A 22,605-nucleotide genomic window follows, 5' to 3' on the forward strand; every position below is an offset into this window, starting at 1 on the left:
ACGGGACAGCTAGATAAATCAAAGTAACTGGCAGGTGTTATACCTTGAAGAAGATCCCCAGGTAGTATCTCTTCTCCCCAAGCTTCAAGAGCGGCATCGTCCATCTTGAGGCGGCCAAGCTGCTGCTGTGCTCGTCCACGCAGTTTGGGCAGTCATCTATGAAGAAAAAAAAAATCAACACGAGAATAATGTGAACGATATTCGAAAGAATTCGTTTAAAAAATAAAGAAGAGATCGATAACTTTCGTTACTTCGTGTGGTACACTGGGGTTAGTTATACAATAGGTCACTTTATAATACTTTTTCACTCGAGCTTAAACAGGTATTGTACGTTCAATTTATTGAGAAATAAAGGGAAACGGATAGTGTTAAGGGTCTGGTGTACGCGATGAAAAGGAGAATCATTATTAGAATTAATTCGGTGGAATAGGCATGCATTTTGGTTTCAGAAGAACATTTGTGTCATTTTTTATCCTAATTTTGGAGGATTTGTTTTTATGTCGAGCGTGATTCGAAAATAAATAGAATACTGGAGGTGATGTTAGAAGGACACTTTGTCAGGATGTCGGTGTTATTTTTGCTTACGAAAGGTAAGTGAATTCTTATTTCTTCTCAAGTCTTGTGTCTCTCGTGAAGAGCTTCGGAAAGTTAAACGTGGAAAGTAGAAATAGGAGCGCGATTATTTTTTTTTTTTTCATACGAGACGTCCTCTTTAAGAAAATTAATTTTGAAAATTTGTTCGATCCGAACATACTTGACAAAGGCATCGCGGTGATACGTTGCATAAAAGCGCTGTCGTGTGTGGATAGAGTGCACATTGTATGTCGTGCTTATCAAAGTAATCTGACACATTTTCAGTGCTTGTAACGTATCGACATCGTTGACTGACGCATCGTTAAAATTATTTGTGAAATCCCCTGCGCGTGTGTCACGCGTTCAATTAATATCGCGCGAGCTATCGAGAAAGTTGGCGACGGAAGCAGATTGTACGTACTGTATAAAATAACCGTGTTACCGAATAATTATGGTATTCCAGACGCTTGTGTAATGCCCGATTAACCGACGACAGAAATATCTATAATATGTATCTAGTCGTTGAACGCGCTTGATCGATTAGCGTTTGACACTTGAGGCGCGTCGCGATAAATATTAAAATTTAACTCGCGACGGTGTACGATTCGGTGAAACAAATAATCGATATTATGTATTCGAAACGTTATAGATTGTTGCATACTATATTGACGCGTCGCTGACGGGGAAATATCAATCGACGTCTTTCATTTTCGAAGCGGTGGCGATGAGAAACTGTTATTTACTCTTTGTACGTGTATTTCGTGTTCTTTAACCGAGTTTCATAATCGATTTTTTGTATCGGTACAAATTGGAAGTCAGAAAATCGATTTGCTGAAAAATCGACGAAACGATTAATCTACCGGTGTAATTAATCTACTATTTACGATACAATATTGATTTCTCGATTCAATCTTCTTTACATGTATCTACGATCAATTTTTTTTACAGATGCTTCGATAAGAAAATAAAAACCGTCAAAAAAAAAAATTTTTCGAAGGAAAAACAGGAAAATCGTATGTTCTCTTAAAATCAATTTGACTCCTCGGTTCCTCAGTACCAAGGAGAACTGTCCAAACGACTTCCCAACAATATGCAGCTTCATATTTTAGAAAAATTTCTTCGGCCAAAAAAAAAGAAATATCTATCTAGAATATATGATAAACTGCGAGCAGTAGGAGGAAACTCGATATATTTCTAAATTTCCCACCTCTCCGCAAAGCAAAATATTTCAAACCGTACCACATCAGTAAGTGTTTCTAAAATGTTCGTAGACGTTTAATACCGTTTCGAAGATATTCGTGGCTTTAATATTTCCGGTAATGCGGAGAAACGTACACGTGAGAGCAGTGAACGATGTGCGAAGGATCGTGTACGCGTTAAAATAGTTATTAAAATACGTAACTGTTGCGCAGTCGATTCAGCAACGCATCGAAAGCGTAAGAAGGAAAGAAGTCACCGACTGTCGGGTTCGATGCTTCTTCGGGTTTATAATCATCGTGTTCCACGTGTTATCTTTCTAAGAGTCCACGTAATAGGTTTCTCCGTTCGTAATCGGCGACGACCGTTCGGAAAAGTGCAGTTACATCCGAACGCAGCGTGACGTTGCACCGATACGCGCGTTACGCAACGCGGAAGAGTCAACGCGTGACGTCCGCTTCGCGTCGGGGCGCGTAACGCTTTTGAAGGGAAAATCGAGAACGAAGCTAGGGCAAGTGAAAATTCCATTATTAAAAGCACGTTCGCGGAGCACTTTTGGCCGTACTTTCGCCAACCGTTATTTCGCTGGCATAATTCTCGCTAAGGGCGAAAGTTTTAATGTTCTCGACGATAAAACACGCCTATGGAAATGAGGAACTTAACGAAAAGTTCGAGATTATATAGACTGTAAAATGAACGTGATTCCTACGCAGCCCCAAGACGTAAATAATATCGCCTTGAATCCGGGGCAGTTTCACGAATACTTTTCGCGACGACCAAGCGACTGGCGAGAGGGAACTTCGATTTCTTCCGCTCTTCTGTTTTCTTCGACGACGGTTGTGGAACTTCCGTTTGCCAAAATTAACAAATCGGAAGTGTAGTGTCCGCGACGTGCCAACACGCGCGTCAAAATATATTAATTCTCGAAATGAAAGACAAATATTGACCCTTGTTACGATTCTTACGTGCGGCAGAGAAATGCACGTGGAAATACTTTCGCGATCGATGACAAGTTGCCTTCGCTCGTGATACTAACTCGTTGCACGATCAAGATGATCGACAATCGATAGTATGCAGCCAGTTGTCACGATTGTAAGATATCTTTGATTGTCGCTACCTATGAATAATATACAAAACTTGCTTCGAGAAGAACGAAGATTCGTGCTCGATGTAATCGAATGATAGAGCGTCTGGAGAAATAATCAATGCGTAGGATTATTTTTAAATTTTAGGTTTGTACCGCATTGACAGTTTCTAAAGCATCGATGGTCTTATTTGGCGGGCAATTTTCTATTTCGTACTTCGAACAAGAGCAAATTGTTTCTATCATTATTTTTAAAAGATTCTTAAGGTGAAAAATACATACAAGCGAATATGTACAATTTGTAGAGGCATTAAACTTGTCCAACATTCGATCCAGCGAATAATTTCCTACGGTTGAGATGCAATAAATGTTTGAACAGTTTGTTTTGTATAGCATATAGTCTTAGATATTAAACGCTTCTAAGTTGCGCGTAACTTGTTGAAATATCGAAGTTACGAAGTTGCGCGCTCGCTCGAAGTTACGCAATTTCGATGAGAAATTTTCGGAGACAGGTGCGATCGATCGCTGAATTTCTCCTCGTTTGCCTCGAAGCTCCTTGCTCGATCACAAAGTGATATGTTGGTTTATGAATGTTTAACGTTACGTAAAGAACACGATAATTTCACTTATCCGCGAGCGAGCTTCGGTCGATTTTACATAATGACAAAATTCATTTATGGACGATACGAAAACTTACAAGAACGATTCTTTTTGCAACGTGACCCGTTAGTCGTGGAAACCACAGTTACGAAGAAATGTGTAAAAATAGGGGCCTGTACAAACGTTTGCCTTTCGTGGGTTAACCGATGTCGGCTTTTGTGTCGACGAAAGAATACAAGCTAATAGAGAGCGCTTGTTCTCGTTAAGATCACGTTTTTTCTGATATACCTTGTCCTTCGACACGATCTTTCTCGATTCTCTTCTTTATTTTAACAATACCGTCGAAGGATATTAGTTATTCGACATAGGAAAGCAGCAGTGGCGATTGAGATCGAATAAAGAATTGTTCTCTCGGATGAAAGAGAACAGACATCTTTTGCGATACTTTTAGCACGATGTTACTGTGTTCAATTTGCTATTAGTGATACTCTTCTTCCATTTATTCAATAATAAACAGGTATTACTCGATACATAAAGAAATTTTATTCAATGGCAAAGGAAACGGAAATGTTGACAACGCATCAGAACGTAACATAAAAAAAGATCTACTTATAACTAGAGAATTAGAGATTTAACTTGAGAACAGATTGTTCAAAAGCGTCGATGCAACCATAAGAAAAGTTTATTCTATCTATTGGATTGTTCGGAGAGTCGTTTCATTTTTTTGAAACACGATTTTCTTAGAATGTATAAATGTTTATATACTCTAAAAAAAAATCGTGTTTCATTTTCACCAAAAAAAAAAAAACGAAATAACTTTCCGAACAACCCAATATAATTGATGTAGTTACAAATACTGGTTATGAATTCAAAGTACTTCGAATGGCTTTTGAAAAAATCCCATTCAACAAAAATAACATTGGAAACGTAATTTTCGCATCGAAGAATTACATAGTGAACAAGAACGAACAAAAAAATTGATAAATCGTAAAATGATCAATAACTTTAAACAGGAGAAAAAGATCCAAAATCTTTCTCTTATCTACGAAGCACGGTAGTCGCGATTCAATCTACGTATTTAACATCCAAGTAAACGACATAAGAATCGAAGGAATTTGTTCGTTCTCTCGATTAAATTTATATATTTCGTTCTACACGAACATCAATACAACGCTGGAATAACAATTCTCTCAAATGTTTCGTGGTCAATTAACCCCGCGACCCTCGCGAGATATTTTCTCTCACTTGGAGGCATACTTTATTCAAGGAGCATAAAACTCGAGAATCGAATTTCACACGATCCACGATCGCGCGGGTCTATTCGAAAACGATATCCGCGATCCGAAAACGTTCCCGGAGGCGAAAGATAAATTTTCGGGAAACAGGACACGCGTTTTAACAAGCTCCTGCTCGACCCCGTCAACGGGCGTACACGATCGCGCCGCTCATTAACCATTCAATTATCTCTTCGCCGCTAGCGTGATTAATCCGACCGTGAACCGTTCAGAAATTCTGAATTTTCAGTGGACATCACCCCACCGCGATTAGACGCAGCCTGAGCGGAGTAATCGAGCGCGATAATACGAGGAAATTGCATCGCGTGAAAGTTGCCCGTGGTGTCTTCGCGGGCAGACCGAGGGCAGGTGGGGTAGGGCAAGGATCGCCGGGCGGGCAGGCGAAACCGCCTTCTCGGTTTCGTCACCGGAGCTAATTAGGACGTCGTTCTGCATATTTTAATAATCGCTTCGTTAATCGCTCGTCCCCGTCCCCCACTCGGTCCTACGCCCCCCATTGACGCGATCCACGAGGTCCCGGAATACGTCACCTCGCATTAATATTCAACGGATCTCTTAATAGACACCGTCGCCTCTCACTTCCTGCTCCACTTTTTTTCTCAGCCTGTGAAAATTACTCCCCAGGGGAACATTCCCACCCCTGGTGCGCGAAGTTTCAACGAAAGTGCGCGCCAGGTCGTTATTTATCGTAATACAATCATTTTCTTTGAGTTTAGGATGGTTTTACATTGTATCTTCAGGGGGTTGTCGAAGGGATGGTAGTATTGGTAAGGAGAGAGGGGATTCTACGCGTGGAAATGTATCGAAAAGGAGGAATGATATTATTTCTCCGTTCGAAGTTTGGTTTGCGAGAAAATCGAGTTTGAAAATGTGTGGATAATTGAATTATTTTTATCGGGTAATTACTGTTGTACTCCTATTGCAAGCTTCTAACGCTTTCGTTGTATCAACGTATTCACGATTGCTGTAACGAGACATTGTTACGATTCGATTGATACAAATAGAATGACATTAATGTCTGAATGACAATGTCTGAAGGCAAAATGTACAGGTCGTAGAATTAATCACAGATAGTTCTATATCATCTTAGAATCGTGACTATTCGTAGAAGTTAGTTGGAGTTAATTTATTCTTGCTGGAACATCGTCTTGTGTCGGACTTATTTTTTGCTCAAAAAGTTTCAAATGTTGCAATTTCTTGTGCGGATGTTCTACCTCATTTTACCTTAAATACTTCGCGGATATCTCTTAGACACCGCGGTCTCTGTACCGAGAAAGCCATAGAACGCTTTACGTGCAATTTTATTCCTTAAACCGTGTTTTTATTAATGTTAACGAGTACAGCGATTCCCTAGATTTCCTTTATCCTTTTGCGGATAAATTCAAGCGAAATCTCATTTGTAGCTCGCTAAGCAACGAGGTCTTAGACGACAAATTGTAACAGCATTGTACACCGAAGGTGTTACTTGTTCGTTACTAAAGAAATTATTATTAATCGCATGTTAGCGATAACGTGTCTTTTAAAAAAGTCTAGGTCGAATGATCAAGATGGTCCGCCATCGACGAAATTACGACAGGTTTCCAGACTTGAAAGAGGACAAGTGAGATTAAATGGTCTTAGCAACAGCTGATGATAGCTCTTTCAGCTATCGAGTCTCGTAGAACTGATCAGAGGTAAGTATGTTTGGAGTATACCAAACGACTTGACATCTTATTGCCGAAGAATAGAGACTTTGTTCCTGAAGGATTTGGCCAGAGTGAATAAAGTGGAGTTGTCTTCTGATGAGAGGACTGTGACGAACCCACACTTCACTTGTCCCAGAACCTTGCTAGAGCATCTTAGAGCTTTCTCTTTATAAAACGCATTAACATACCATTTATAATTTATGTTTGGAGTATACCGAACCACTTGACATCTTATTGCCGAAGAATAGAGACTTTGTTCCTGAAGGATCTGGCCAGAGTGAATAAAGTGGAGTTGTCTTCTGGTGAGAGGACTGTGGCAAACCTTGCTAGAGCATCTTAGAGTTTTCTCTTTATAAAACGCATTAACATACCATTTATAATTTATCTATGTCACTTTAGTGTCTTTCCTTTGGACTATCCTTTTCCACCTCACTCTCTTCTTTGTTTCCTTTTTTGTTCTCTCATTATCACACTTACAATTCATCCACGACACTTCAGTGATTTTTCTTTAAACTATTCTCCTCTACCTCTCCTCTCGATTATTTCCCTCCTTGTTCCCTCCTATCCTTCCCACTGTCCTTCAACCCATTTCCCGTTTCACTGAAAGAATCCTCAATAGTCATTTCCCTCTTGTAGCTTCGCTGTCATTATATTCCCATCACGTGCAATTATCCTTTCCTCTTCTTTCTCGAGTGTATCCTGCATATCCTGTTCTCTCTCACCTGAGTTGCTCCCCCTTGGCTTCGTTGTCACATCTAAATCTTGCAATTATACTCCTCTCCGACGAGGTCGCTATTAACGGGACAGTTTCTTCGTACGGTGCAGGAAAGTCGGCGCGGTTCCTCGTTAGTAGTCTCGCCCCTCGAGGCGTTTCTCGAGGGATTCCAAGTATCCGTCGGAATCGTGGCGTTCACGATTGTCGGTCAGCGATATTAAATTTCACCGAACGCCGCCGGCGATTGTTTGGCAACGCAGCAGTTCGCTCGGTTCGCGATTTCGAGGTTAGGGTTACGCTCGTGACGCGTACCCCGATTGTTTCGGGACAGATTGCGTATTTCTCGCGCGACGCTGTGGGCGTCGGTGCTGTCGGTGTTATTCGAGGTAAACTGTGTTCGGTTTAGTGCCGTACGAATGGCACGGTTGCCTCGACAAATTTTATTCGTTTCGGTAGTGGTATTCTTGGAACACGGTGAACGGCATCGTCCGTGTACACCTACCCAATGTACCGTGAAAAACCGGAGGGTATTAAAACCGTAGATAAGGTTGTTTCCATTCGAAACGAAGGATCGAATTATTGGGAACAGTCTCGTTAAACTTTCATTTGCCTGCGATACTTGTACACGGTATTCCAATAAAGTGTTCCGAGCTGGTTTCTCAGAAAGTAACGAGGATATCGACTTCGTTTTATTCTTCGATTGAATGGTTCAGGAGGTTGATCCTTTGATGTGCAACTAAATTTTGAAAAACAGGTTACGTAGGTTTCTTTAGGTGGAAAGTGGTATAAATGCTGTTGCTCTCTAAATGTATACCAACCTCTGTTAGAAGAAATCTAAGGGGACCATTCTTTTTTTCTCCTATAGTATCTTTGTTAGTATCTGAGAAAGTAGCTTGTAACACTTTACGTAAGACACTGTGTAGATATTTGTCTAACTTTAGAGAAATTTAATAAATTTTCTCGTAACTATTTGCAAACTGAATCGACAAATTTGATACCTATTTCGTTATCGAATACAACTCGTATTTCTCGTAACGTTGAAAATTTACAAGGTGTATCTAGACTCTTGTAACCGACTGTACATCTTTCGAACTTTCCAAAGTATTCAAATATGTAGGTCGGATTTTTGTCGAGCCACTGGATTCATTCGAACGACAAAGGTTATACCTTTGTTGGGCTTGGTTCGAATATTCGAGTCGGGATTAGCTCGGCTCGCTTTCTCCGAGTAGCCAAACAGCTTCGAACCATTCCTCTTAGTAGCTACACGTGGCAAAACAATGTTTGTAGCGTGCGACGCGAGCACGTGCGCCTCATCGCAGAAACATAATCGCTGAAAGAGATTGTAACCATTTTCCTAAGGTGTGTTGACTAATTAATTCAGACCTTGGGTAGTGCGTATCTCGTGAATTCCACGCGGAAAAATCATCCGAAGAGAAATCGTAGCCAGGCTGCGTTTCGCGCGATACGCGATTCGCTTCTTCGATATAATCTATCGCGGGTGAAATACGCGCTGTCGAACAGGTGTGCGTTCCTCGCCACTCCTTGAAATTTTCTATTGGTACATAATAGAACCTTCTATCGTTCGGAGGAAATGTTTACGCGTTACGTGAAGGAAAATACCGTTGGAAAATGACGTAAAGGGAAAACGAGGAAAAGCTAGAGACACACAGGGATGGTTGCGTGAAACTCAAGATTGATCGATCGCCACGACGAACGAAAGAAAGTCGCCGTGGAATGAAATTCAACGCGTTGAAATTATCCAAGTTCGACGACAGTAACGAGACACCTGCATAATTGGTGAGATTGTCGAACGCGAGGTCGTGGACAGTATCTGTAAATAAATGAAAATTATCCGATACATTCGTTTCACCTTTCCTTTTTGCCTCGGATAATTTGTCAGAATGTGTGCTCACTCGTCGAAAGTATGCTAATGGGTTTCTCTGGTGGTTCGTTACTATGCAGATACAAAGTCTCGCGGAAGGAATGCGGGTCTAATTGGTCAGAGTGCAAGTGACGCGTCTCGTCTCGCGCGTGTTTTCGTCAGTAGCTATTGGCCAATGAGATCGTACTAATTGCGTCGAGTGTTCGAAGAAAGTGACTTATAGAGGCCGAGTAGATATCGTGTTTAGTATCGCTAAAGTTTTAGCGATTATTTTTAGTTACTTCCACATTTTCTAAAAAATTAATTAATGTAAACGTACTGGTATTCAATACTTTTTAATATACGTTATATATTATTCTTGTAGTAAATTTCAGTTGGAAACTACATCGACAGAGACGCAAGTCTCCCGTAAAATGTAGTTTATTGGAAATATAAAGTTTAAAGTACATTATACGCTACAGCAGCCAACACCTGAAAAGTTTTTGATTATATTAGAATAGGAACAGCAGTCTCCGTGATCTCTACTTGGTTATCTCGGGCGTCACAATTTCTAGAGACGACACTGCCGAGTGAGAGTGCGAAACGAAGCCTCGTGTCGTTTCGCAGGACTTCTTGCGAGTCGTGCACAGTACATACTTCGAAGAAATGCATATTACGTCATGTCGGTGGAAGGACGCTTTCTACAGTACGATGAGTGTGTGTGTGTGGAGAATTTAGGGCAAATGTAGGGACAACGTAACGCACAGAGTGCAGTGAGTAGTATTGGAATACTCATTATTAATTTCCCTTTTATTTTATTTGTTTGAAATATATTGTCAACTCTAGACTATAACCTCGCAATATTCCTACATGTCTATACAGGATGAGAGTGTGTGTGGAGAATTTAGGGCAAATGTAGGGACAACGTAACGCACAGAGTGCAGTGAGTAGTATTGGAATACTCATTATTAATTTCCCTTTTATTTTATTTGTTTGAAATATATTGTCGACTCTAGATTATGACCTCGCAATATTCCTACATGTATATATAGGAAATTTGTACGTATTCTATAAGATTTATGTAAACTGGAAGCACTTCTATTTATTCTCCGATTTCAAAACCAAGAAAAAGAGAGCCGAACGAGGACGTCGAGGCATTATTGTATTATTCGATATTTGTTGCTTTAATGAATTTAAGCAGATCGTGGATGTCATTATTCTCGATGTTATCTTTTCGCGTTATTTTATTTTGTATTTAACGTGGATCACGTTATACTTCGAACAGTTTAAAATAAGGTGATTCATTTTTTTTTAAACATAAATTAACGTCGCATCAACTCCTCGGTTATTAGCGATGGAAACTTCGAAGTATTATATTATTTGATCTTCGTTACTATAACGATTGTAAGCAGGTTATGGATCTCATTATTTCCGACCTTATCTTTCGCGTAGGTCTTATTTTGTATTTAACGCGCATCGCGTTTTACTTCGAACGGTTTGAAATAAGGTGGTTCGTTCATTCTTTTTTTTTTCAAACATAAATTAACGTCGCATCCTTGGTTATTAGCGACGGAAACTTCGAAGCATTATTATAATAATCGATCTTCGTTTCTTTAACGAATTTAAGCAGATTGTCAATCTCGTTATTTTCGACCTTATCGTTTCTCGTAGGTCTTATTTTGTATTTCAACGTAGATCACATTACGCTTCGAACTGTTTGAAATACGATGATACACCGAAGTTGGTACGTGGTATCACTTTGCTCTTGTTTCTTTTTCGTTCCAACGAATGTACCGAATTTGTCGAACGTCGGATTCCATGCTTTGGAAACGGATAAAGCTCGTTTACATCGATTTATTTGGCAGTCGAACTCACGAGGTAAAAATTAGACGATGTCATTAACGAAGCGGGGCCAATAAGCTGTGGGATTTCGTAGTCAGCAATAGGTGATCGTGTTGTTCGCACAATGCAGCGTTCACAATGCGACAGACCGAAATCCATCGCGTGAATTTACAAATCCGCAGCCGGCCATTACTGGCCTTAAAAGCAATCGTTTCAGCGTCGACACGTCCGTTATATAGAACGCTTTGTTAGCCAAAATATGTATAATATTCGTGTAAACAAAAACGTTGACCGTTATTGATTGGCGATACTCTAATCGTAGGTATCGTTGTTCGCTGACTCTCTCCAATAATCGTCCAAATTGCATAGAAATCGACAAAACATCGATGTGTAGCCTTTTCTTCTGTTGATAATTTTCTGTAATTTAATTTGGTTGCGTTCTCGGGTCTTTGTCGACCCATCGTGTCGTTATATTGTTTCTCTATAATTAAAGCTATTATGATGGATCGAACTAGATGTTCCTCTAAATTTCTCTCTCTTTGTTATATTATTAAGCTAAAAACACGAATTATTACAGATTTGGGAATCTTTTTACACAAAGACTTTGAGCAAGAGATTATTCTAATCGTTGGTAAACGAAGATGGGTCAATCGTAAGTCGTGGTATTTGTTAATAGGGTATTTCAAAAACAGATCAAGGTGTTATACGAGCATAGAAGACGATAACAAATATGATTCGCTATGCAAAGTATGGATACGATATGTATGTAAATTCTGCACAGTAAATTTTGTTAAAAATATTGTGTGCGAATCGTGAGTATACGCAGAAAATGATACAATGATGTTCTTTCTAAATAAATCTTACGTTTTTGCAACAAACTCGTGTATTTATACTTTATAAATATGTGATACTTTTCTCTGAATCATTGATTAATAATATAACAAAAAATCAGTGGAAAATGTAGATCAATGTGTGTGGATGAAATTTTCACAAAAACGTTGATTCTTGATGTACAATGTGTCAAACGTGACCCATTTCCACGGTTAAGCTCAAGATCGTTCAAAAGTTTCGTACCATTCTATCTTTCGTCGTTTCGAATACGAAGCCTCTGAAATTGTTCAGTCATCGACATTTCCCCGGTAAAGCGACAGCAAACGGTAGAGAAATCGAATTCGTAACTGTGTACGGTACGTCTCGAGGACCAAAAGCGTAAACGAAACAAATGTCCGAACGAAACCGGATGGAGATTTAAATCCTCCGGTGGAAATAGAAAGGCTCGCGGATCGATGAAGAATTTTCATTGAAAATAATGGAAATTCTGTCGATAAAGCGATGTCGTAGTCAAGAGTGACGTTATCGACGTTGTCGCGCAATCCATGGACAAGAGTCGAGGAATATTTCCTTCGCCTCTCGATCGCGTCTCTTTTAATATTTTTAAAACTCTATCGATACGATTTAAAAGCTGGACGAAACGCGAGACGAAACCAGATTTCGAGTGTAAATATTAACACGGACATATATTACGGTGATTCGGGCTAACAATGGCGCCCCATGTCGCAACCGGTGATATTTTAAATAATGGCGCGTTAAATGTTCAATCGACGGGTCCTTTTTATTAACGCTCGGTTGTCGCGATAACGTTTATTATGTATTCGGTAACCAGACGCAATCTAAAGGCACGATGGTTTTGTTCGCGTTTCAGGATACGTATTTATTCGCTTTGATACCACGGCCGGAGGTGGAGGTCGCTATAAATAAGTAATTATTAATAATTCAATGCGAATCACGCCCAACCGTAAGGTCAAATCGTTCAAGTGATATTGAATTGTTAATTAACGGTAGTCGTTAAGTGATTGAACACGCTTTTGTAATTAAATATCGGTATCTTCAAACAATACACGGGCGGAACGGTTGTTACCGCGTAAATACATTTCGGTTTTCAAATAATTTACATAATTAGTGGCGGCGTTATAAAACGTCGCGTGCATACATCGATTTCAGCGCACTGATTAGGTATCGTCTCGCAAATCCAACTCGCCTGCCAGCTATTTGGAACGCGTCCAATCGACCGGCCTATAATTTTATGAGCAATGATTAACCAAATTTGTGGCTGATTACAATGACGGCCTGATGGCGAAGGATGAAATGTTAGCGCCATAATCGCTCGTATTGAGAGTATAAAATCTAAACAGATTGTAAACGGTAACATAAATAACGGAATAACTACTGCGTACACGGAGATACGGCTAAAAGTTTATCTCAATGATAAACCGTTCGTTTGATTTCTATTTTCTAAAACGTCGAATCAAACGATTCGATAGATCATTTTGAGATGTTATTCTAATTTTAAAATCTTTCATCGTATTTTCTTAATACGTTCTACCGTTCTACCATCGATTGGATTTTAAAGTCGATTTGGAAGTTGTCAATATTTTTACTCAATTTTTGTGAAAGATCAAAGTTTGCGAATAAAAATTCCACGCTGTATCACATGGCTAGAAAATACTACGATGAGTCAGTTTCCGCGATAACGATTGACAATTTTGCTTTCTTATTTATCCAATTTCCACACCACGTCGCGTTTTCGAGGTAAACGTCTCGATAAATTGTTTCACCGACTTTGTTCGCCGGAATTGTTCCCTTCCGCTACTCAAGGAACGATCGATCAACAACGAAACACTTTATAAAGAAGAAAATATTAACGATGACAAATATACGTTCGCTGTGTATAGCGCTCTATTACATACGCCGTAATTTCTATGAAATAACGGAGCACGACTCGTTCGAGTTCTTTATGGAAATTGGAAATTATACAGTAGGGATTGCACGGTGCAATATTTACGAGAATAATTTGAGCAGTTCTGTCTCATATTTACGGATACACACGTTCGTGTTATCGTAATTTTTCACAGCGTCGTAAAAAAATAAAAAAAAAAAAAAAATAAAAAACGGAACGAAAGCGCAAATTGTGATACATTTTGATAAATCGGTGGTCGTTCGTCGAGTCGAGAGTCAAGTTGATTCTTTCCGATTACGAGATTAGGATCTCCTTATCCGGCCGCTTAATTAGCAAAGGTTACTTTCAGCGCGAAGGTGTTTATCCACCTATTTATCTCAATTCCTCGTGGAACTAGGGCGCAGGAGTGCATCCTGGAAGATGCATAGCGTGGAAAATTTAATCTGACAACTCCACCGGAAACATTCTCCCGCAGAAGTGCGAGCTTTGAAAGGGCCACGGGCTTTTTACGGCGGCTTGAAAATTCTTTCGACGTGCAGAGGATTATTCAGGAAACTCGAAAGACGAACTTCAAACTTACGGTTAAGTGGAGTGCACAGGCCTGCCCGAACAATATCGTTCCATCTGCTTTCAGAAACAGCTTCGCGCGATCGAGAACACCGAACGAATTTAACGCGAAATGGAAACAAAATAGGCTACCTGTACAGGATGTTGCAGAACTGCGGCTGCGCACTTGGAATTCGTAAAAAGAAACGAACAGTTCCGAGTAAAGTGATTTTCAGCTCGCAAGTCTCATCGAACAAGTGCTTCTCTTTTCCAAATCACTCCTGTTGGTTACATTTTCTCTTTATCGACGTTACAAACTATTTACAACGATTCATCCCCAACCCATGCACAAGTCCACTCATTCAATTACGCGAGAAATCGTTCATCCCGTTCAATTTCTGATCATTAATGGTTCGTTATCGCGGTGGATAGATTCATTGAATGTTTTCTTTTTTTCAGCCTTTTTGGTCGTGTATTATACCTGTCTTTTACCTTGTTATTTAAATGGAGTTTATTCATTACATATAAGAAGAGACCAAGGAGGTGTAGTTCTGTTCGAACGAGTACGAAAAGTACATTTTTTACTATGAAAATCGATTCAAGATCGTTCAGAAAGTGTCATTTTTGTACAGCGTTGGACTATTAGACGCGAATCTCAGCACCGAAGAAAGTAGAAACAAAATGGATAAATGAATACTCGTATAGAAATTGATTAGAAACGAGTGAAAAATTCACGAGGTGTCACCTGTATCGCGATACACGTAAACGTACCAACACCCGGCTTGCAAAATTGAAAGCTAGAATACTTCGTGAACGATTCATTTATCGGGAACACTGTTCCTTTTATATGTACGTAGCATCGTCCATATAACTTTCTATTTACACACCAGTTCTCGAACGCTTCGTATAAAATATTTTATGCATTCGGGAACACCGTTCCTCTAGTTTTATGTTAATTCGACTTCGTGTAAAAAGGGATCGCAAATATCGAGGTCCTCGATCTACTGACATATCGGTGCAACGATCTCGCAAGAAGGTTTTATTGCTCCGACTCTCTCGATTCAGTTCTTGCCGGCAGATATTAGAGGACGTAACTCGATTACACGGAGGTGTACGGATTGTTCGGGGAACTTGAAATTATCGAGCAGCCAGTTCCACCGATTCCCTTTTATTATTTCACGTAAGAGAACCTCGCCGAGGGACGCGGTTAACCGGTTCTTAAACTTTCTCTGTCGTGTTTACTTCGTGCCGGCACAAACACCAGGCGCCTTTGCGCGTCAATCCGTGGTGACCTTTCGCGCGAGACAGGATAATTAAACTTCCTTTCGGGGGAACAAATGGACAATTACGCGTGATGTGCAAAAAAAAAAAAAAAAAGAAAAATTACGAAAAGGACAATTTGTCCAGGAGTTTCGCAAACGGACCGGAGACATTTTTATTTCTCGAAATACTGATATATTCCCAAAATGCTTCCACGCCTCGGTTAATACTCGCATCGATCTTTTCGTACCTGATAACGATTCACGTGACACGTGATATTTTAAAGTCAACAATTTAACCATGTATCGTCATTTTACGAGCGTACTTTTCTTCGAGTTAAATTCTATCCTAGGAAAATAAATTAATTCGTAGAAGTCGGTTTATTTTCCGAAACTCGTTCAATGTCGATTTCAATACGTTCGAATAAGAAAATTTTCATTCTCAAAAGTTGTCTCCGTTCGAAACGAATACACGTAACAGTCTGTACATCGCATTACATTTTTCTCGATTAAATTTCGAAAGCAGAGTATAACCGAACTAAACGTTCCTTGCGTTCATTTTTAATTTTAACATATCAATTGTTTTTCGAAAATTACAAGTAAGATTGAAAACAATGATTCTGCTCGTTGCAGTTAGATACCGATTGGTAGATAGATTAAATTTGATAAAAATAACCGCAAGCGGGAACCGTAAGTGAAAAATAAATACGTAACGTTTCTGTAAGTTCGCGCGTTCGAAGATTAATTTTCAGTAATTTATCTCTGGAGTTTCCCCGATTATCGGTAACCAAGTCGAGACGGAATTAAAGGTCGTTAACTCGAGCGATGAAATCTCGAACGATTCGCGGATCGCGAGGTCCCCATAAATCGAGGATTATTTTTAACCGGTACGCGGATAACCGATTCGAAGCATCAAGTTGATTACGCTCGCGTAACCACGAACGGTATAAATTGTAACATATGTTATGCCCGGAGCAACTTGGTAATTAGAGTTTGTAGAATCTAAGGGGGTGTGTCTCTTTCGGCGTGTTCTGGGTGAATTGTTTTCTCGGTATTGCCTTACAACCGAATCCGCTATGCGCTTCGCATTGTTATACGGCAACACGTAACAACCAAAGTCGGCTCGGAATCGGTATTCTCGTACACGTTGTTCCGATAACTATTCCACTCGCGAGAGCTGTAATTACAGCGTGGCTGTTATTAACGGATAATAATGGCTGGAGCGATCGCTATATGTAATTAATTTCTAATTTAGGAGTCTGGAGTGTATGTCGGTTAAGATTTCCTGTTACGCGTCGAAGGGAATCGCGCTTCAGAAAATTCATCCCGTCGATTTTCAACGAATATTAGATACGTAGGTCCAGAAATCGCGAATTTTTCGTATTATTCATTTTCCATTCGTTCGATTGCGCAGATCGGTTGAGATTTATCTCGTTTGTTCGACATGTCGGTTAGAGATTTCCTGTTTCACGTCGAAGGGAATCGCGCTCCCAAATTCATCGGGTCGATGTTCGACGAATGTTATTAGGATCGTTTATTTTGAAATAAAAATCATTATTTCCTACAAAGTGACCATCTTCTGAAAATTCTTTCAATATTGGAAAAAGATAGTCACTTGAAGTTAAATTTGAACTAAGTCACGTAGGATAGTCTCTCGTATAAAATTCCGAAGATATTTGGTTTTCTGTAGGACGCGTATCGAGAATAATCAGTAGGATTATCAATTTTCATAGTTACTTGAAATTTCTAAAATTTCGTGCAAAACTTTCCGCGATGTGTTCAGGTAATTCCTGGACAATTTTTCCGTGTTATTTATTTTCCATTTGCTCGACTGTCATCGTCAAAAAAAAAAAAAAATAAAGAATTGAGAAACTCGGCGGTAATTTAACACCGACTTGTTTCGCGGTCCTTTCCCAGAGTCGATTTATTCTCGCGACTCGTTCGTATAAATTCTTTCGGCGGGTGATATTATCGATACGCGACAATCGCAAACACAAGGCTCGCGTTTATCAGAAACCCGATCCCGCGTCTCCGTCACCGCGCGTATCTCAAATTCGATATCATTTTATGGCTCGTCGCGGCGTCTCCGGGGACCGAGCGTTTATTCCATTCCGGCGTCGTGTATTCCTCGCGCGCTCGACTAAGCGGAATGGCAAGCTTCTGGCGCGCGTTTTGCACGACGAACGACGAGAGATAGACACCGTTGGACAGGATCGAGGAACGAAGGAACGCGAAGAAGAAAGAACGTCCTCGGGACTTGTTCTACGTCTGGATCCCCGCGATACCGATGTGCAAAACTTGCTGTTTCCCGACCAATCCAATAGATATCTCCCGATCCGATTCTTTCTCGATCAGACTGTTGGAAACTTCGAATCGTCCAATGTACACCCCCATCTGGAAGTATTAGGACACTTATCCAGAGTGAATCTGAAACTTACGAACTTGTCGAAGACGTGGGAGAAATATTCCCTTAGTTTGATATTTTATACAGTAGAGGTAGTTTAATATTGAGTGGGACGAAATATTAAGAAGGTACGACCACCTTTGCTAGAAGGAAGAATTGAAATTTCTTTAATACGAAACGATAGTTTGAATTTTTTTAAATAATGTCGAGAAGTAATTCCATGGGAGAAGTAACCAGGGTTAAATTCTTGGTTCTGCGAAATGACTCGAATTTCAGGATACCGAGACGAACGACTTAACATGTACACGAATGTATCGTATATCGGTGATATTAGCATAGGGAACACAAGAATCGATCATACGCTTTATTGGACCGGAATTCCAAGCCAACATCTTTCGTTTTCCGAACGATTGCCCTAACCAATTGAATTAGCCAGATTGTCTGCGCATTCCATATCCCTAGGCCTTATATCCGTACGGATGCCCTCTGAGTTACGAGCCACTGTTAGAATGAAAGTTTTTCGAAGATATTAAATTGTTCGAAAAGTAATTTCGTTGTTTTTTTTTTTGGTGAAAATGAAACACGATGTTTTTGGAGTGTATAAACATTTTATTAAATTATATATTCTACATTTTGGAAAACGAAATGATTTTCCGTGCAACCCGATAATTTTCATTATTCTAATATTTCGGAGCACACTGATTTTCGAAAAAATCGATCGAGATTTTATATATTTTTATATTTATATTTTTTCCATTTTTAGGATACACGTTTTTGTTAATTTTGAGGTATTTCCAAGCCAATATCACCTTAATGTCACGAGCAAAATAATCTTTTTCGATTTTATTTGATATTTTCGATAAAAATTATGCGTTTAAGGGTCAAGGGTTTTGAATATCCTTGACAAATTCGTCTTTGTAGGTATTCGTAGAGAAAATGATAATAAAGCTCTTCATTTTTTTCGTAAATTTTTGTTTCGTAAATCTTACTACCGACGTTCCCTTTAATAACAGTACGGTATAATAAATCAAATTTCTCACAATTAGAGTCAAAGAGTTGATTTTCTCAAAGGTTCTGCAACGTCTGGGACATATTATAGGGTAGAAGTTTCAATTACCAACATTTTAAGGATCGACTGTGACATTATTCCATAATTCTGTTATTTATCGTTCAAAAGCATACGCCTTTTTTCTTATTTATTATTATTCGGTATAATTTGCTCAAAAAATTTGCCTGACATTCAAAATCTCTATTATTCTATATAAATTCGTTAATTTAACCATAGCGTTTAACGAGAAAGAGACCTAAATAATAATATATCATTCTGTCGATAACTTAAATATTATAAATACGACTTCTTCTTTATCACTTCCTTCTCTCTTTCATTAATAAAGAAATCATACTTCACGATTTGAAATTTCTATCAATCTGTACAAAATTAATGTCAGAAGAAACTAACAATTACCTTTTTTATCGCATTAATCTCACTCGTAATTGTACGTTGAATTCCTTTGTGTATAATTCTCCAAACTATATTCGGTATTTTAACCGAGTGACAGTAGATAGCGATAAACGGTTCCTTTGCCCCCGTATTCGGGGTTATCGTCGAAACGTTGATCAAACGCTGGAAAATCGAACTGAAAATCCGTCCGCGATTCAGCTTCGAGATCGCGTTGCCGCTTTCGGTATCTCGAATGCTTGAGTAACTCAATGACATTCCAAAATACCGGAATATTACAAAACAAGACGGTTGCGGTCGAACCCTGGGAAAGGAGCGAGCCCAGTTCAAGGAGGTGCGGAGAAGAGGAGAAATAGAAGACGAAGACGACGAAGACGACGAAGACGACGACGACGACGACTACGAGGACACGTGGACAGCCACGTGAAAACGCGACCATGGCACGAACATGCGGGAACAGAGACGAGACCTGATCTCCTGTTATACGCCTCGCTGCTTCGCCAGGATTTCATCCACGTCGCGCCACAATTCGTATTTTTACTGCGATTGCTTCGCCGGAATCCGAGACCCGAGAACGTTTCACGGAACGGTTTTAAAAGTCGTCGAAAGTTGAACGAAGTTGTAAGATTTGTCGAACCGTGGATTCGAGTGGGTCACATGGTCTTGTGCACGTCCGGGAAAAATTCCTCGAGGAAACTCGAAAGATGCGTCGATAATCTTTGACACAGTGGTTCGAGTGCACCCGAGATTGTTGGAAAAAATGAACAGGTTGGAAATTTTGTTCGTAATTTCGTTTCGTTTTTATTTCAAGGATGAAAGTGTACGATTCATCATCTAAATTAACAAGCAACGGAAACGTTCGCGTGGCAAAAGTGTACAGAAATTGTTCGAAAAGAATCACCGGGTTGTGACCTTTCTCGTGACGATATTCCACGCTTTTATTTTCGGTTTTTCAACGGACGAAAATGTTTCCACGGTCCCTACGGTCCATTTTCTAAATTAACAAGCAATGGAAACGTTTTGCGGAGCGGAGCGTACATAAATTATTAGAAAAAAAGTTACCAGTTTGTGACCTTTTTTTCGCAACAATTTCCCACGTTTTATTTTCATTTTAACGGGAGGGAATGTTTCACCGTCCGCACGGCTCATTTTCTAAATTAACAAGCAACGAAAGCGTTCGGGGAACAAAGTGTGTAAATCGTTGCGAAAAATTACCAAGCTGAAACATTTCTCCCGTAACAATTTCCATCGTTTCATTTTTTACTTTACCGAAAGGAAATGTTTCACTATCTGCACGGCCTGTTTTCTAAATTAACAAGCGTTCTTCTGTTCGACCGTAGTCACAAAATTGGAACGAAAGTATCCCGAATGTATGGAACTCGTGTATTTTAACTTTACGAAACAATGAGAGAAAATACAGAAGCGTTCAGTAGCGTCTATTGCGATAGTTTTAAATATGAAGAAAAAAAAAAAGAAATACTTCGAGAACGCAATGGGTCGGAAAGTACCCGAGGAACGAACCAAAGATATTACAGTTGATATTACAGGTATTCTTGCACGTCGGTTAAAGGATAATTTATTCGCGGGTAATCGAAGCTATTCCATAGAAACGAGTCTTAATGTTACGGAACCTACGAGACGAAAGGAGCTCGCACGATCGATTGCGCGAGAGATTAGAATTTTCCAGTAAATCAAGCGATACACGCACAGACCCGTGAACCGTGATGTCTGATCATTGATCCCACTCTTCCGTGGATCGAGCGATACGTGCACAGACGTAACCACGAAATTTCACCTGTTCCGTAGCGAAGTTCGGTATCTCGTAATTTAAGCCCGGTGTGTCGATGCAACCAGGGACGCACGAAACAATTAACCACGACGCTCGACGAATTTGTAGATGGTATCGATGGTACCGTGCCCAACAGGCGAGAAATCATTTCGCGACAGAGAACCGAGGAGAAGAAAAGAGTAACTGGGACGAGGAGAAGCGGAGAGGACAGCCACGTCGAAAAGTTCAAAGAGTCGCGTAACACGACCCGGCGTGTTTACCATTCCGGAATAAATATGCACAATCGTGCGTACACCGTTGCAAAGATTTCTTTGTTGCGTACGATTTCACCCGGGACGTTTCTTATTCCGTGATTTTTCCAAGCTCGCGATCATCGTTCGAAAGCAGACTCGCGGAAGATCTGAAATAGGTTGAAAGACACAGTGACAATTAAAATACCTCCACGAGAAAAATATTATTTCACAATTAAAATATTTCCACGAGGAAATATTATTTCACGATTTTAATAATATTTCCTTTGGTAGCTAGCAACGTTTCTTATTTCGCGATTTTCGAAAATCTGGGTAAGATCGAAAGAAACAGTGATATTTGAAATACTTCCACGAGGAAATATTGTTTCATAATTTTGATAATATTTCCTGTAGCAACTATATCTCGAGCAAGTTGACGTGACAATTGAAACATTTCAACGAGATTATACCCGTTTCAAAATATTATTTTCTTTATCGACTATCTTTCAGACACGTGATATTTATCCCGTCGAACAAGCGAATGCCCAAACATCGGAAATAAATACTCTTTGCTTCTTATTCCTTATTTCCTATTCTCTACTCGAATAACTATTGGGTTCTTCGGAAAATCATTTGGTTTCTTTTGGTGAAAATGAAACACGATCTTTCTTAAAGTGTATAAACATTTTATTAAATTCTATATTCTCCATTTTGGAAAACGAAATCACTTTCCTATTATTTTCCTAACACTTCCTAAATTATTTTCCCCAGTTCTGTTTTAATCCGACTTATCAACTCCGAGGAAACGAAAGAGATTTCGATCCATTTTACTTTCAAGCACGTGAAACAATTCTCGTGTCGAATAGAAATTCAATTTCGAAAATAATTTCCTCCTACTCGCTGATCACTGATAAGAGATCGCGATAATTACTCTCCGTAGTTGCTTAAAATATCGATGTTACTCGTTCGAGAGAGGGGAGGGTACCGTTTTGTGCAAATGTAAAAATTGTAACTTTGCGAAAATGTTATCGCATCGCGATAATATCGGTGATTGTATTACACGTACTGGTTGTCGTCGGTGCGATCGTATTTTACAAAGTTCTAATTGCCGATGATGGAACTATAATGAATTCAACGCGTATCGTTAGATAATGAGCGCGTCAGCTGCGCGTGTCAGCTTCGTTTAGATACACTCGCGCCGCAATTAATTCCGCAAATGGACCATGGCACAGGTCAAAATTCCTGTCTGACGGATTTCATTTCCGAGTTCATCGAACGAGACAGGAACGGCGTTGCTTCGCTGTTAATTTCGGCTCGCTCGTTCTCGTC

At 39.7% G+C, this 22,605-nt stretch overlaps 1 protein-coding gene across 1 annotated transcript in view; it reads right to left on the reverse strand.

Annotated features, from left to right (window-relative positions):
* The window catches only part of LOC143148383 (uncharacterized), a 132,463-nt gene that overhangs the window by 12,092 nt on the left and 97,766 nt on the right, over positions 1-22,605 (reverse strand). The window contains exon 6 of the mRNA XM_076314686.1: positions 44-156. Within this exon, the coding sequence (XP_076170801.1) occupies positions 44-156 (113 nt within the window). The remainder of the gene's footprint in view (positions 1-43; positions 157-22,605) is intronic.

The sequence above is a fragment of the Ptiloglossa arizonensis genome, chromosome 6, assembly GCF_051014685.1.
Source record: "Ptiloglossa arizonensis isolate GNS036 chromosome 6, iyPtiAriz1_principal, whole genome shotgun sequence".
NCBI lineage: Eukaryota > Metazoa > Arthropoda > Insecta > Hymenoptera > Colletidae > Ptiloglossa > Ptiloglossa arizonensis.